The sequence below is a fragment of the Rhineura floridana genome, chromosome 1, assembly GCF_030035675.1.
Source record: "Rhineura floridana isolate rRhiFlo1 chromosome 1, rRhiFlo1.hap2, whole genome shotgun sequence".
NCBI classification, from domain to species: domain Eukaryota; kingdom Metazoa; phylum Chordata; class Lepidosauria; order Squamata; family Rhineuridae; genus Rhineura; species Rhineura floridana.
In genome coordinates this window covers 213645080-213658782 of record NC_084480.1, presented here as the reverse complement: position 1 = coordinate 213658782, position 13703 = coordinate 213645080, and the positions used below count along the sequence as shown (strand labels likewise).

The 13703-nt window shown below is 44.8% G+C and overlaps 1 protein-coding gene and 1 long non-coding RNA gene across 2 annotated transcripts in view; one reads left to right on the top strand and one right to left on the bottom strand.

Moving 5' to 3' along the window:
- Positions 1–3522: 3522 nt before the first annotated feature.
- LOC133368320 (uncharacterized) lies at positions 3523–3892 on the bottom strand. Its single transcript, XR_009758624.1, has 2 exons — positions 3810–3892; positions 3523–3600 (listed from the first exon to the last, which is right to left on the bottom strand). It is a non-coding gene; the product is annotated as an uncharacterized LOC133368320 (long non-coding RNA).
- Positions 3893–4113: 221 nt separating this feature from the next.
- The window catches only part of GFOD1 (Gfo/Idh/MocA-like oxidoreductase domain containing 1), a 75871-nt gene continuing 66281 nt past the window's right edge, over positions 4114–13703 (top strand). Inside the window, exon 1 of the mRNA XM_061592237.1 lies at positions 4114–5287. Coding sequence (XP_061448221.1) covers positions 5035–5287 — 253 coding nt within the window. The 5' untranslated portion in view covers positions 4114–5034. The remainder of the gene's footprint in view (positions 5288–13703) is intronic.

Genomic DNA, 13703 nt, shown 5'->3' with positions numbered 1-13703 from the left:
TAATTAATCCATGCAAACCAGAATTCAGTCTTTTAAGTGTGAGCCTTAAAGGCAAATTTTTGCTGTTCCCAGACCCCTTACGCTACCATCGTAAACTTTTCCATTATAAACTACAAGCAGACTAGCAACTGCCTACACTATTTGCCCAGTTACCTGTGAAGCTAACACTGCCCTCCAGAATCTGTGAACCTTTGGGCAGGTCCACTGCAAGTGAAATAAAGCCCCCACTTCCCTGAGCCCCCTGCAACATTTAGGTGATACCTGATTGTTGATATGATGAAGCCACACTGGTGTCAGATGCCACTGATGAAGTACCTTAAAATCAGATTCCCAAACTCTTGCAGAGGTTGTGTGTAGTGGTTCCTGAATTCAGATCCCCCCCCAAATCTTCAGAGATGTCCAGCCCCAGGTCCTGCCCTCACACTATGTTAAGTCTTGCAGTGCTCCCAAGTTTCTGAAATCAAGGTCTTATACACCCAAGAAAATATTCATTTCTCTAAATAAAATAACTGAATGCATGCATTTTCAAAGTATTAAGGACCTGCCCAAATACCCATCTCTGTGCATTTTTTTAGGCAAACAGGATAACCTGTGCACTTAAACCATGAAAGGCGTATGCTTTGCAAACGCTCCCTAAGCTTACCATCTTTCAGAGGGCATCCTATGTTTAACAAGTTCCGTAATCTGAAGATGCCCTTAGTCTCCCTGACAGTATACTGTCTGTACTTATCACGATCCCTGAAGACTGGATTATCTAAGAACAAAATCAGTTGTGTTGCATAGGAGAATGGCTCCATTATTATTATGGTAGAGATGATGACAAATTTAGCAATGATATTGAAGATCAGTATTGTTAACAATCTGCAATTCATAATTGTCTTTAATAAATCAGACAGAATTCATATGCACATGGCTGAAAACTGGTTACTGCCCCTGGCTTGCGTCTTCAGCCTCTCCTCAGCTGAGGTGTCATTTTATTTTATTTATTTTATTATTGGATTTATATCCCACCCTTCCTCCCAGCAGGAGCCTAGGGTGTCATGCAGTGTTCAAAAACAGTCTAAATGCTGAGAAGAAAATTAACATAATTTTGAGAAATGGTGTAGCTTCTATTATGGGCTGGCATAAATGGGACTCAGAGCCATGAAGAGCTATGTGCTGTATGTGTAGGAAACAAAGTTGAGAGCTAGGAAATGAATCGGAAGAGTGCCCTGAGATAGAGTGATTGAAGAAAGGACAGAGGCCCAATTAGCGTTATTTTGCAGTCCTGCTTCTTCTTTCTTGCTCACGAGTCAGATGAAGCATGACCCAATCAGTGATAATATCACAACTTCTGTCCCCTTATGGTGAGATTTCTGACTCATTTTATAACAGCTTTTTATTTGTTGTGTTGTCCTTGCTCTGTAGATTTCCATGTAAACTAACCACTTGCTATTCTTATCATTATTGGTAGGAATGGCTTTGATCTAGCAGTACTGGTTTGGCTCTCTTTTCCCTAACCTTTCTTCCTGCCCAGTCTTTAGCCTTCAGCAGGTAGAAGTAAATCTGTGGGAAGTTTTATCCTCCATTTTACTCTCAACAACTGGATGTTATCTATATGTTCATCTGGATGTTACTTTTCAGTGCAAACCTGTGCTTAACTGGAAAGCGATTCCCCAAAATCTTCACTTTTCACTGGGGTAGGGGAAGAACATTTGCGACTTTATCACATTTCCCTCCTCCTTTTTGCGGGTGGGGGAGGTCCTTTTTCAATATACTCTATGCTATGCAGTTTTCTGCAGTTAGAAATCTCAAATGAAAAATGTTGCTGGTGCCAGAGATGTTGGGCAGTGAGTGTTTCTTAATGCACAACAACATTTTACCCTGCATTAAGTATACAATAGGTGGTAGTTACATGCATATCCTTTTCCTAGCAGCAAAAATCAAGCAAATGTATGCTACAGTATACCCCCGCACCAACCCAAATTGTATATTATTAAGCACAAGACAACTTTTCAGTTAAGAATAATAATTTTATGTAATGTTTAATATTTATATGCAGGTGCGCAGGCATCTACCTTTAAGAAAAAAGAGGAGAAAGACACACCAAATTGTATGCACGTATGACTCTCTTCATAGGTGTGCATGTATTTACCTGAGTAAAAATAAAAAAGTGATCTTTCAAATGCCACCCACTTACCATGCAATTACAACTGTAGGGATGTGAGTTGTATGATAAAGAAATACAATATATGACTTAAGCCTCCTCTACCTTTTGTGGCACTTCCAAGTGCATATAGCAGATTCATGTTATAAACAAAGGAAATTACAGTGTTATATTCCATACAACATGAACCCTGACTGGCAATTGGATTTGTGCAAAATACTACTACAGTGATGTCTTACAAATAAAAGGGAGCTCCACTGTGGATTGCACCATAGTAGGCTGAGAAGCAAAGGCCTTAGAGAAGCAGGACTAGGGGATGAAGAGGAGTACAGAGGTTAATGGAGTATTTCCACATGGGTGTTTATTGTGGGATCAGTGCTTCTCATGCATGCACTTTTCTGCAGTATCCACATGACCTTCTTGTCAGCCTGTACTGCCCTTCCCTGCCCCCACTGAATCTGAATCTACCCTTCCCAAGGAAAATCTCATCAGATGTTCCTCAACTGCAACTCCCATCATCCCTGGCCTTTGGTCATGCTTGCTACGGGTGATGGGACTTGTAGTTTAGCAACATCTGGAGGACCAAAGGGTTTCCACTACTGTGATAAGTAAAAGAAACCTGTTGCCAGTGCCTCATTTGCAATACCTCAACAATTCATTTGGAAATTAAATTAGTGGAAACATCCACTATTGTAATGGGGAAGAGAGGAAATACAAAGATCATTGTTACTTCAAACCAGTCATCTGGCATCTGGATTAACAATATATAATGCTTTACAGAAGAAAATAACATTTTCCTCACATTTTCTAAAGGCTGCTTGCAGTATTACATTTTTCCACCTGCATTTTAAAAATGCATAGAAGGAAGCATAAAGAACTGTGTCTGAGGGCAGAGACACACTTACTGTTATGCCAGTTCCAGTGCAACTCTACCTTGCTTTTCTGAAAACACGGGCACACAACGCTAGTCAAATCCTGGTCCTTTTTACTGTAAACCTGGTGGGATCAGCTCAAGTGTGTGTTTGTTTTTTTAAAAAATTGAGCTTCAAACAGACTTCAGAACTGATCGGCAGATCAACCCATTGCCCCTCAAGGTGTGGCCAATGGAAGCACTTTGCTGTAGGCCACTAGTCTGCTCACAGCCACAATGAGACACGTGCCTTTTTATGTCAAAAAGGCCTGATTCCAGAGCCCGAGACTGATGTGGGATCTCTAGGTATGGTCTTGAGAGTTCTGCGGGTCTCTTATTTGCAAGGAACCCTTCTGTTCCATCATTACAAGGATGCACATCTTTGGTCACTTTCTGGTTCCTCCTAAGCACATTTTAAAAATGTGATTAAATTGGGGAATGAATGACATGAGTTTCCAGACTTGCCTGAGACTAGAAAGGAATCCTTATTTATTTATTCTACTGATAGCATGTACATGCCCGATAACCACGTTTTGTGGGCAGCCTGCAATAACAAGAAAAACAAGAAAATGTAATTATAAACCCTAAGAACATGAATAAACAAGGTAGCATTAAAAAAAAATCAGCAGAGAATAAAAAAAACAACCATTTCAAACTCTCAAGCACTAGCAACGATATTTTAAACTCGTGTTAAAACAATCGCAAAGTGTTTTTTTAAAGTTTTTAAAGGCCCAGGAAAATAAAAAGAATCACCTTGTGCCCAAAACAAGGCAAAAAAGGCGCGAAGCGAACCTCCTTAGAGAGGGAATTAAGACGTGTGGGGGGGGGGCGCAACTTAAACGCAGTCCAGACTTGCCTTGATGCCCCAAGGGAGAGGGATTGCGAGAGCTGCGTGGGGTGTTTTGTCGGAAAGGCCGGCCGTTCCCCCGTGGCCTGCCATGATAGCCTCCCGACCTTTCGACGTCCTTTCCACAGCACAGCGGGCTCCGCCCGGGGTCAAATACTGCCGCAAGCCAGCCTGCCAGCCCCAAGAGAGACTGAGCAAGAGAAGCCGCTCACATTTGCCTCGCAGCTCTTGGTGCTGTTTTTTTTTCCTCTACAGCAAGCTCTGGGGAAAAGGAAAAGAGAAAGAGCGGGGGGAGCAAACCAGCCGGAGCCACCCCGCCAGCTAGATTCGCGGCCAGTAACACGCTGAGAGCTGAAGAGGGCGTTGCAGGAAAACACACAGAGGAGGTGACAGTCCAGACTCCTCCTTTTCTCACAATGTTCAGGAGTGTATTGTGGTGAACATGGCAGATGAAGAGGTTTTAAGACCCGGGTAGCTGCTGCTGCTGCTGTGACTGTTGCTTCCTCCTCCCGCTGCTGCTCCTAACCACTGCGCCACTTGTTGGCTGCCCTTCAGCTCCTTTTGTGGCCATCATTAGGAGGACGACGATGTTGGCACACGGCAGTTGCAAAGGGAGGTAGTAGCGTTTGAAACGAGCAAGCGATCGGGTGTATTTTTTATTTATTATTTGAGAGAGAGTGTGTGTGGCTGCTTGTGTAATGCGGGCAAGACCGGGAAGCTTAAGAATCCGGGGCTGGGTTTGTGTGTGATGATCCGGCAATGGAGGGGCAGCGACGAGGAGCTGAAGAGGTTGCTGGTTTTGCCGATGAGGCGGGGGGCACGGCAGGGGCCCGCCGCCAGGAGCAGAGTCGACCACTGTTGCAAGGATCGGGTGCCACTCGCCCTGTGCGGCGGCGGCAATAGCAGCAGCAGCAGCAGTTCTCAGCTGGGACTGGGCGCCCTTTGCATTGCAACTCCGCATTGCTCGTATTATTGCAGCTCCGCGTGAAAGGGAGGAGGAGAGCCAGCCAGGAGGAAGGGAAGGGGGGGCATTGAGAGGGGAAGGGCAGATCGCAGCAAGGCGGATTGGAGGAGGAGGAGAAAAGGGGAGGGAGGCAGCTAGCAGCAGCAGCAGCAGTAGCAGCAGCAGCCATGCTACCCGGGGTGGGTGTGTTCGGCACCAGCCTGACCGCCCGGGTCATTATCCCGCTGCTAAAGGACGAGGGCTTCGCAGTCAAGGCGCTTTGGGGGCGCACTCAGGAGGAGGCGGAGGAGCTGGCCAAGGAGATGAGCGTCCCTTTCTACACCAGCCGGATAGACGAGGTCTTGCTGCACCAGGATGTGGATCTGGTCTGCATCAACCTGCCGCCACCTCTGACCAGGCAGATCGCGGTCAAAACACTGGGTGAGTTTATATGGCCTGGCCTTTGGGGGCAGCTGGGACCCTTTGGGGAAAAAGAGGTAACTTATTGAAAAGGTAGTGTCAACCCTCATGGGAAACCTAATGCCCTGGGAGTCCTGTGTCCTGGATGCTTTTAACCCTGTGGGTGGGATCCTGTTGCAGCTACCTCTTGGGGGAAAGGATGCTCTGCACGTGCTCAGAGGTATGGGTTTATTGTTACAACGTAGTCTCCAAAACCATAGGGGGGAGGGTCATAACACATGCTTTGTATGCAGAAGGCCCCAAGTTCAGTCCCTGGCATCTTCAGTTTGGACTGGGAAATAGGCCTGCCTGAAATGTCGGGAGAGTCACTGTTGGTCTGTGTAGACAGTGCTAAGCAACATGGACCAGTGGTCTGGCTTGGTATCAAGCAGGTTCCTATGTTTCTAACTTATTAGGTGGCCTTAGGCAAAATGTTTGTATCAGAGGCAGTGAGCCTGTGATTATCAGTTTCTGGGAGCATGAGGAGAATGCTATTGCATACATATCCGGCTTGTAAGTTTCCCCAGAGGCTTCTAATTCTGTGGGACAGAATGTTGGACTTGATGGGCCTTTGGTCTGATCCAGCAGGGCTGTTGTTATGTTCTTATGACCCAGCTCCTCCATGAAAAGCACGCTGTAACTCCTGAGGTTATTTTAAGCCCCGGGCATGGAGGGTCATCTCAACATTCCCTTTTTTCTTTGTGGTTTGGCATGTGTGGAGAGCCAGTGTGGTGTAGTGGTTAGAGTGTTGGACTACAACCTGGGAGACCAGGGTTTGAATCCACACACAACCACAAAGCTCAGTGGGTGACCTTGGGCCAGTCACTGCCTCTTGGCCTCAGAGGAGGGCAATGGTAAACCCCCTCTGAATACTGCTTACCAAGAAAACCCTATTCATAGGGTCGCCATAAATTAGGATTGACTTGAAGGCAGTCCGTTTCCATTTTGGCATGGGGTAATTTCTAAAACTCAAGCCTTTTTAGGTGGCTCACTTCTTCTCTAAAAGCCCTTCTCCCTAATCCTAGGAGTGTGGCCATTTAATCGGTGAGGAAAAGGCCCTCTGCACACACTCAAAGGTACCTTTGACTGATTACTGGCACTGAAAACAGGTTCCACTTTTGAGTCTTAGAGAACATTCAAATGAAATGTAGTAATTAGTGGAACATAGCCCTTGATGGGCTCTTATTTAAAGCTCAGGGAGGAGCTTTAACTGTCCTCTCACATTTTTTCCAAACACACCCTAAGTTTTCTTTCTGGTCAGGATTGAATTCCTTTTCCCCAGGTGTCTCTTTGAAGCCTTGCCTATGTTTGTTTATTTATCTTATTTTTATCACAACATTCATCAAGAAGCTCATGGCCAGCATATCTCACAATTGTCTGAAAAGTGGGATAAAATACAGTAAATATCATCACCACAATAACTATGTGAGAGAACAACTATGCTGAGAAAAAATGAATGGCCCAAGGTCACCCACCCAGAGAGTTCATGACTGAGGAACTGAACTCACAGGGTTCCTGATCCAACACTGTAACTATCACGGCACACTGTTAGAATACACTGCCCTACCTTTTTCTTCTGTTTTGGCACTAGGGACGTTTTCTTTTTTAAGTAAGACATGCCTGGTATTGGTCTCTTATATACAGATTAGCAAACTGAGGGTAGGACTTGTGTCTGCTGAGAGAATTGTGAAAAAGAATTATGGCCATATCTACTTCTAAATCTAAAATCAATGTAATTTTGAACTTGTATGCGTTGTAAAAATGTCACCTGATGTGTTCTTTTCTTTTGGGGTGGGGGCAGGGGCAGAACAATTTTGTTTCTATTTATTAACTTTTATAATCAAGGGTGGTGCCCATTGGGACTAATAGTGTGGAAGGCAGGAAGACCGGCATAGGTGGAGCCAGAGTCACCTAATTCTTCTTTTGTCCCCATCCCTCTCTCTGCTGAGTTCTACAAGGGCAATGCTAAGGCGAAGGCGGAGGCAGCTGACAATCAGTGCCACCCTTGGGAAGGCAGGCAGGCTGGTGAGGGCTGGCTGAGGACAGACTGAGGTTGGTGAGGCAGTGACCCATTTGCCCTAACAGACCAGCCTCTCTTTTGAGAAGTGCTGTCTAGGTATGATGCAACAAACCTGAGTTTCCTGAATCATTTGATTAGTATGTCTGAAATATGCAGTGGAACCGTATAAATTGTCTAATATAAGAAGTAATGGATGCAATAAAAATGTGCACAGTTGTTCTTTCCTTCCTTCCAACCCTCTCATTACCACCCCGTTATTTATACTTTTTCAAGTTTTTCCCCCCAATAGAAATAGCTGTTTGTAGAAATTGTATGGTATGACGAGAGCATCCTATTTAAAACCTTGGAGTGCCGCCGCCAGTGATTGTAGCTGTTAGTGAGCTAGATAGATCAGTTGTCTGACTGGGTACAAGGTAGCTTCCTACGCTCGTACATTTAAATGCATCAGTTCACAGGCTACTACCGCCAGGAGAGATGGGGCCAGCCCTGCTGGTATTGCCAGTTTTCTCCCTCACCACACATTACAATATAAATGTATTTATTTCATTTATATTCCACCTTTTCTCCAAGGAGTGCAAGACAGCGTACATAGTTCTCTGGCTCCCTTTTTATTCTCACAACAACTCAGGGAGGCAGCTTAGGTTGAGAGGCAGTGACTGGTCCAAGGTCACTTACTGAGCTTCATGGCTGAGTGGGCATTTGAACCTGTCTCCCCAGTGCTGGGATGCCATGGGGGGTTGGTACCCTCCAGATGCCAACTCCCATTAGCCCCAGCCAGCATGGCTAATGGTCAGGGATTCTGGGAGTATCTGGAGGGCCACAGGTTCCTCTTCCCTGCTTCATTTATTATCAAATTTCTGTTCTGCCCTTCCTCCCAAAGGGACTCAGGGCAGCAAACAACAAAGCAGCAAAACAATACAATTATAAATAAAATAAAATATTTACAACATTTTAAAATGTTGAGAAGAACAATTAAGGCAACTTGAGCTGTCCCACTGGTATGGTACAGTGGGGAGTGCTCAGCCTGTTGAAAAATCAGAAAATTCATTCAAATTAGTTCATTTAAAAATAATAATCTCAGAATGATGTAAGAATTTAGAGAGAGGGATGCAGGACCACGAATACCAGCCAACCAATATGTGTTAGTGACAGTGATGTAGCTGTATTTCCACATGGCATTCCAAGTCAGAGAAGGACACTAGGGAATGCAAACTACAGTTTTCAAAGCAATCTAATGAGTTTTGAGATTTTAAAATCTCTTCATGAGGAAGCTCAATTCATTGTTAAAAGTATCTTATTCAGAAGGATAGCCCTTACACATATTATATTTGCTGAGCAACAAAGTATTTATTGGTTTACACTCAAATGGACACCCTGCCTTTCTATGCACTTCAAACTGCTTGCAATGCTTTTAAAAACAGAAATAATAACAACCAAATTAATTAAAATACAGTAAAATAGCAGATAGAGAGCAGTACAGCAACAGAAATGGTAAATGCACTAGTGAATAGGCCCTTGCTAAAAAGTGCTGGCTGAATAGACCTGCCTTTAAGAGCAGACTTCAAAGTTGGCAATCAAAGTGATAGATGCATGTATGTAGGGAAGTTGTTGCATGATCTGTGCCATAATCGAAAAGGCCCTTTCTCTTGTTCCCACCAAAGTTCAGTCAGAAGGGCTGCAGTGTCATCAATATGCGGATGACACTCAGCTCTATCTCTCGTTTAAATCTTCACCAGAGTTGGCTGTGGAGACCTTGTCCAAGTGCCTGGAATCCGTGAGTGGATGGATGCGAAGGAACAAGCTGAAGTTGAACCCTGATAAGACCGAGGTACTACTTGTGGGGGACAAGAGAAGGTTGGGCGACATTGACCTGAAGTTCAACGGGGTGAGTCTACCCCTAAAGGACCAGGTCCGCAGCCTTGGGGTTGTGCTTGATTCCAGGCTGTCCATGGAGGCTCAGATTTCGGCAGTGAGCCGGGCAGCCTGGTACCAACTACACCTCATACGAAGGCTGCAACCCTACCTTCCTGTTCACCAGCTCCCACTAGTGGTACACGCCCTGGTCACCTCTCGTTTGGACTACTGTAATGCGCTCTACGTGGGGTTACCCTTGAAAACAGTCCGGAAATTACAACTGATACAAAATGCGGCGGCTCGACTACTTACGAATAGTCGCCGCCGAGATCACATCACACCAGTGTTGTTCGACCTACACTGGCTACCAGTTGTTTTCCGAGCCCAATTCAAGGTGTTGGTATTGACCTTTAAATCCGTACACGGTTTTGGCCCAGTTTATCTCACGGAGCGCCTTCAACACCACCAATTATGCCGCCCGACAAGATCGGCCACACAGGGCCTTCTCTCAATCCCGCCAACAAAAACAGCCAGATTGGCGGGTACTAGAGAGAGGGCATTCTCAGTGGCGGCCCCCACTCTTTGGAACTCCCTCCCACAAGATCTCCGGCACACCTCTTCCCTAAATGTGTTTCGGAAAGCCTTAAAGACCTGGCTCTTTCAGCAGGCCTTCGGGGTATCCGGGGAGGGTTAATTGTTATAATTGTAATGCCTCCTGCCCAGTTTTAATATTGTTGCTGCTGATGTATTGTTTTTATATTGTATTATTGTATTTTATCAATTGTATTTTAACAATTTTGTAAGTCGCCTAGAGTGGCCATCGGCCAGATAGGCGACGAAGAAATTAAATTTATTATTTATTATTATTATTATTATTCACATCTAAGAGGTAATTTATTTTTTATTTTTATTATTTATTTACAAAAATACTGGTATACCGCTATTTCGTTAAAAACATCAAAATGATTGCCTGCATAAGCCTGGTGGAGCAGAAAGGTTTTCAGCAGGCGCCTAAAAGTTGAATCTCTGTTGGCAGAGCATTCCAGAGAACTGGGCCGATGACACTGAAGCCTCAATTTTGTGTTGATGTTAAATGAGCCTTGCCAACTCAGGGGATAGCAGTGACACCTAAGTAAGCGCTGCCTAACTACTTAAAAAAAGGATTGGAGGGGGAGAGATGTTTTAAAAGTGGTGTCACATGTTGTCGGCCATGTGCTCCTATCAGCAATCTGGCCACTGCATTTTGAACCAGGGCCAAGGGCAACCCCACATAGAGTGCATTGCAGTAATCCAGCCTCAAGGTTACCAATGAATGAACTACAGAGATCAGGCTATCTCTGTTCAAGCATGGCCATAGCTGACAAACCAGACAAAGCTGGTAAAAGGCGCTCCTAGCCACAGAGGATATGTGGGCCTCTAGTGACAAAGATGAATCCAGGAGTACCCCTAGGCTATGGACCTGGTCCTTCAGAGGAAGTGCAACCCTATCCAGAACAGGTAACCTGCCTGTATCCCAGACAAGGGAACCACCTACCCAAAGAGCCTCCATCTTCCCAGGATTCAAGCACAGTTTCTTGACTCTCATCCAGTCCACTACAGCATTCAGGCACCAATGCAGAGCGTACACAGCCTCTCCTGATTCAGATGTTGAGAAATAGAGCTGTGTGTCAGCATATTGCTATCTTGTTCCAAAACTCCTAATGACCACTCCCAATAGTTTTATAGAGATGCTGAATAGCACCGGCGAGATAATAATACCCTGTGGAACCCCTTAGCACAAGTGCCAGGAGGCCAAGGAACACTCACCCAGTGCTATTCTCTGAACGTGACCCTGAAGGTAAGAGCGGAACCACCGTAATGCAGTGCCTCCAATACCCATCCCAATGAGTCAGTCCAGGAGGATACCATGGTCAAGAGATCAGATGCTGCTGTGCCATGGAGCCTGCTTTGCTCCTTGATATACTGAGCTGTGGTTGATTAAATGGACTGGGTGAAGGCTAGAGCATAAATGGCATAGATCTTGCTCTGGAGCAGACCAAGCACTTGTTTGGGCTCACAATCGGGCCTACCACATGGCAGTGAGGGCAACAAAGAAATCCTACTTTGCTGCCTCCATTGCATCCTTGAGGAGCCACCCGGCTGGGTTGTTCCACGTGGTCTGGAGGTTGGTCACTCCTGACCAGGAGGATGGATCTCTGGAGCACATGGTGTCTAGCTGTAGCTGGCTCGCTAAACACGTTGAGGCCAAAGTTACTGAGCTCCACAGTGATTTAGACGCTATTGTGGCAGTGCCAGCTGAGTTGTCCAATGCAACAACAAACCCAGTGTTGTGGAATCAATTCCAGTTAATGTGGCCTGATGATGTGAAGAAGATGCTTGCAGTGATGTGCCCGACCACCTGCTCATTAGTTCCTTGTCCATCCTGGCTTATTACAGCTAGCTGGAGTGGGGTGACTGAATGGGTCACAGGTGTAGTAAACACATCTTTGCATGATGGTGTGATGCCCACTGCCCTTAAAGAGGCGGTAGTGCATCTATTTCTTTTCATTTGATGTTTCCTTGTGCGTTTTTCAAAATGCCAGACAGAAGTATTTCTCTTTAATGTTTGTCAAGAGCTACATACCTAATACAGTTGCATAACCCTTTCTGAAAAAAAGAAGTGTCTTCACTTCTGCTTTTCAAACCCCTAACGCATTGCAACAGCTGGTTCAGGTTTCACTGAAAGAGAAGAAAATGAAGGCAGGAATAGGAGTACATCCTCCTAACTTGCCACCTTCTGGCTCTGCTCCTAATTTTTTAACAGCAGCCTGATACTAAGAAATTAAGCAGGGGAAGATTTTCTGTCCTTTTCTTTCTCTTCATGGAAAAGCTTCAACTACTTAATTTCTTTGTGTCATTTTGCTGTTAGAAGCCCAAGTATAAGAACAGGACTAGAATGAGGTAACAATCTCATTCTTTCTTTCTTTCTTTCTTTCTTTCTTTCTTTCTTTCTTTCTTTCTTTCTTTCTTTCTTTCTTTCTTTCTTTCTTTCGATTGATTGATTGCATTTGTATACCGCTCCATAGCCGAAGCTCTCTGGGCGGTTTACAACAATTTGTTAGGCCCTCCTTCTGCTCCTTCCCAGGCTGCCTTGGGGTGCCTCCATACTGTCACTATTTTGCGGGAGGGATTCAAACGCATACTGGAACTGTAGGTTTGTGGAGTTAAAGTGGGTTAAAGAGCTCTGCAGCCCTAGCACAACAAATCTACTTTTAAAAAAATAATTGGATTTTTTTGGTGTGGTTTTGAAAATGACATTGCATTGGAAAGTGTGGGCTAAACAAATGACTAGGGAAGATGTTTAAATACCCCACAAGAAAATGAGGATGAATGTAGGATGAATGCTTGTTGTATAACTGCTGCACAGACACATCAGAACAAATGCTCAATAAAGACTGGGTATAATCTAACCTCCGCATGAACTTTGTGCAACCAAATCAGGGTAAATGTTTAATAAAGAAGTTGTCTAGAGGAGCCCTTAGTCCACAGAGATATGTCTACATATTTCTTTTCCAGAAAGCAATCATTGCATCCATTTTATTAGTCATTGTCTTTTACATCTACATGAACAGCTGAAATAAAACAGATGCAGTTTTTATATAGTGTGAACGTAAATAATATTACCTGCTAATGTCTGCTAATGCAGATTAATGTAGATCCTGTTTTCAGCCCAAGGACCACATTCCCTCACTGGGAACCTTCCAGGGACCACATGCTGATGGTGGGCATGGTCAGATGCAACAGTGAGTGGGGCAATAGGTGTGACTTTTATTTTTGTACCATAGGTTACTTTCTAGCCATGGATAAGCCAGAACATTCCCTACAAACCAAAACTGACACCTCTCCATCCGGGCAAGCAAGAGGCATGATCCTAGTTCAAGGACACTTTTCAGCCAGGCAAAATCACTCAGGGAGAGCATAGACCAGGGCCAGTGAGGGGTGTGGCCTTGGGAGAGTCTTGAGGGCAGCATAGAGAGGTCTAGAGGGCGTATTTGACTCCTGGGCTGAAGTTCCTGACCCCTGTAATGATGTATAAACACCAAAGGCACAGAGTTAGAGGCTGAAGGAAAACGCAACATAATCTTCCATACAGACACACTTCTGCTTTGTGTTGAATGGCACAAGCATTTGATACTGAAACAAAATTTAATTTGGGGCAGTATGAAGAAGACTGGGAAATGCAAGACGCTGGTGGTTCTTTAGTCCTCTCCCCATCTCCATGACTTCTAAAACCCCTTGCAGAGATCATAGGCAGCTGGTCATAGGACTCGTCTGTCTAGGCCAGGATTTTATTTTTTTTCAGATTGCCAGTGGCTTGCCAGGGTCTCAGGTAAAGGTCTTCCGTATCATGTGTGAAACATGTGCTGTACAACTGAATTATGGCCCCTCCTCCCAAGATCAGAAAGATAGCTATTTATTTAATTTAAAAATGCATACGTTGCCCTTCATCCAAAATGGATTCCAGGATGCTATCCAGAGACATTA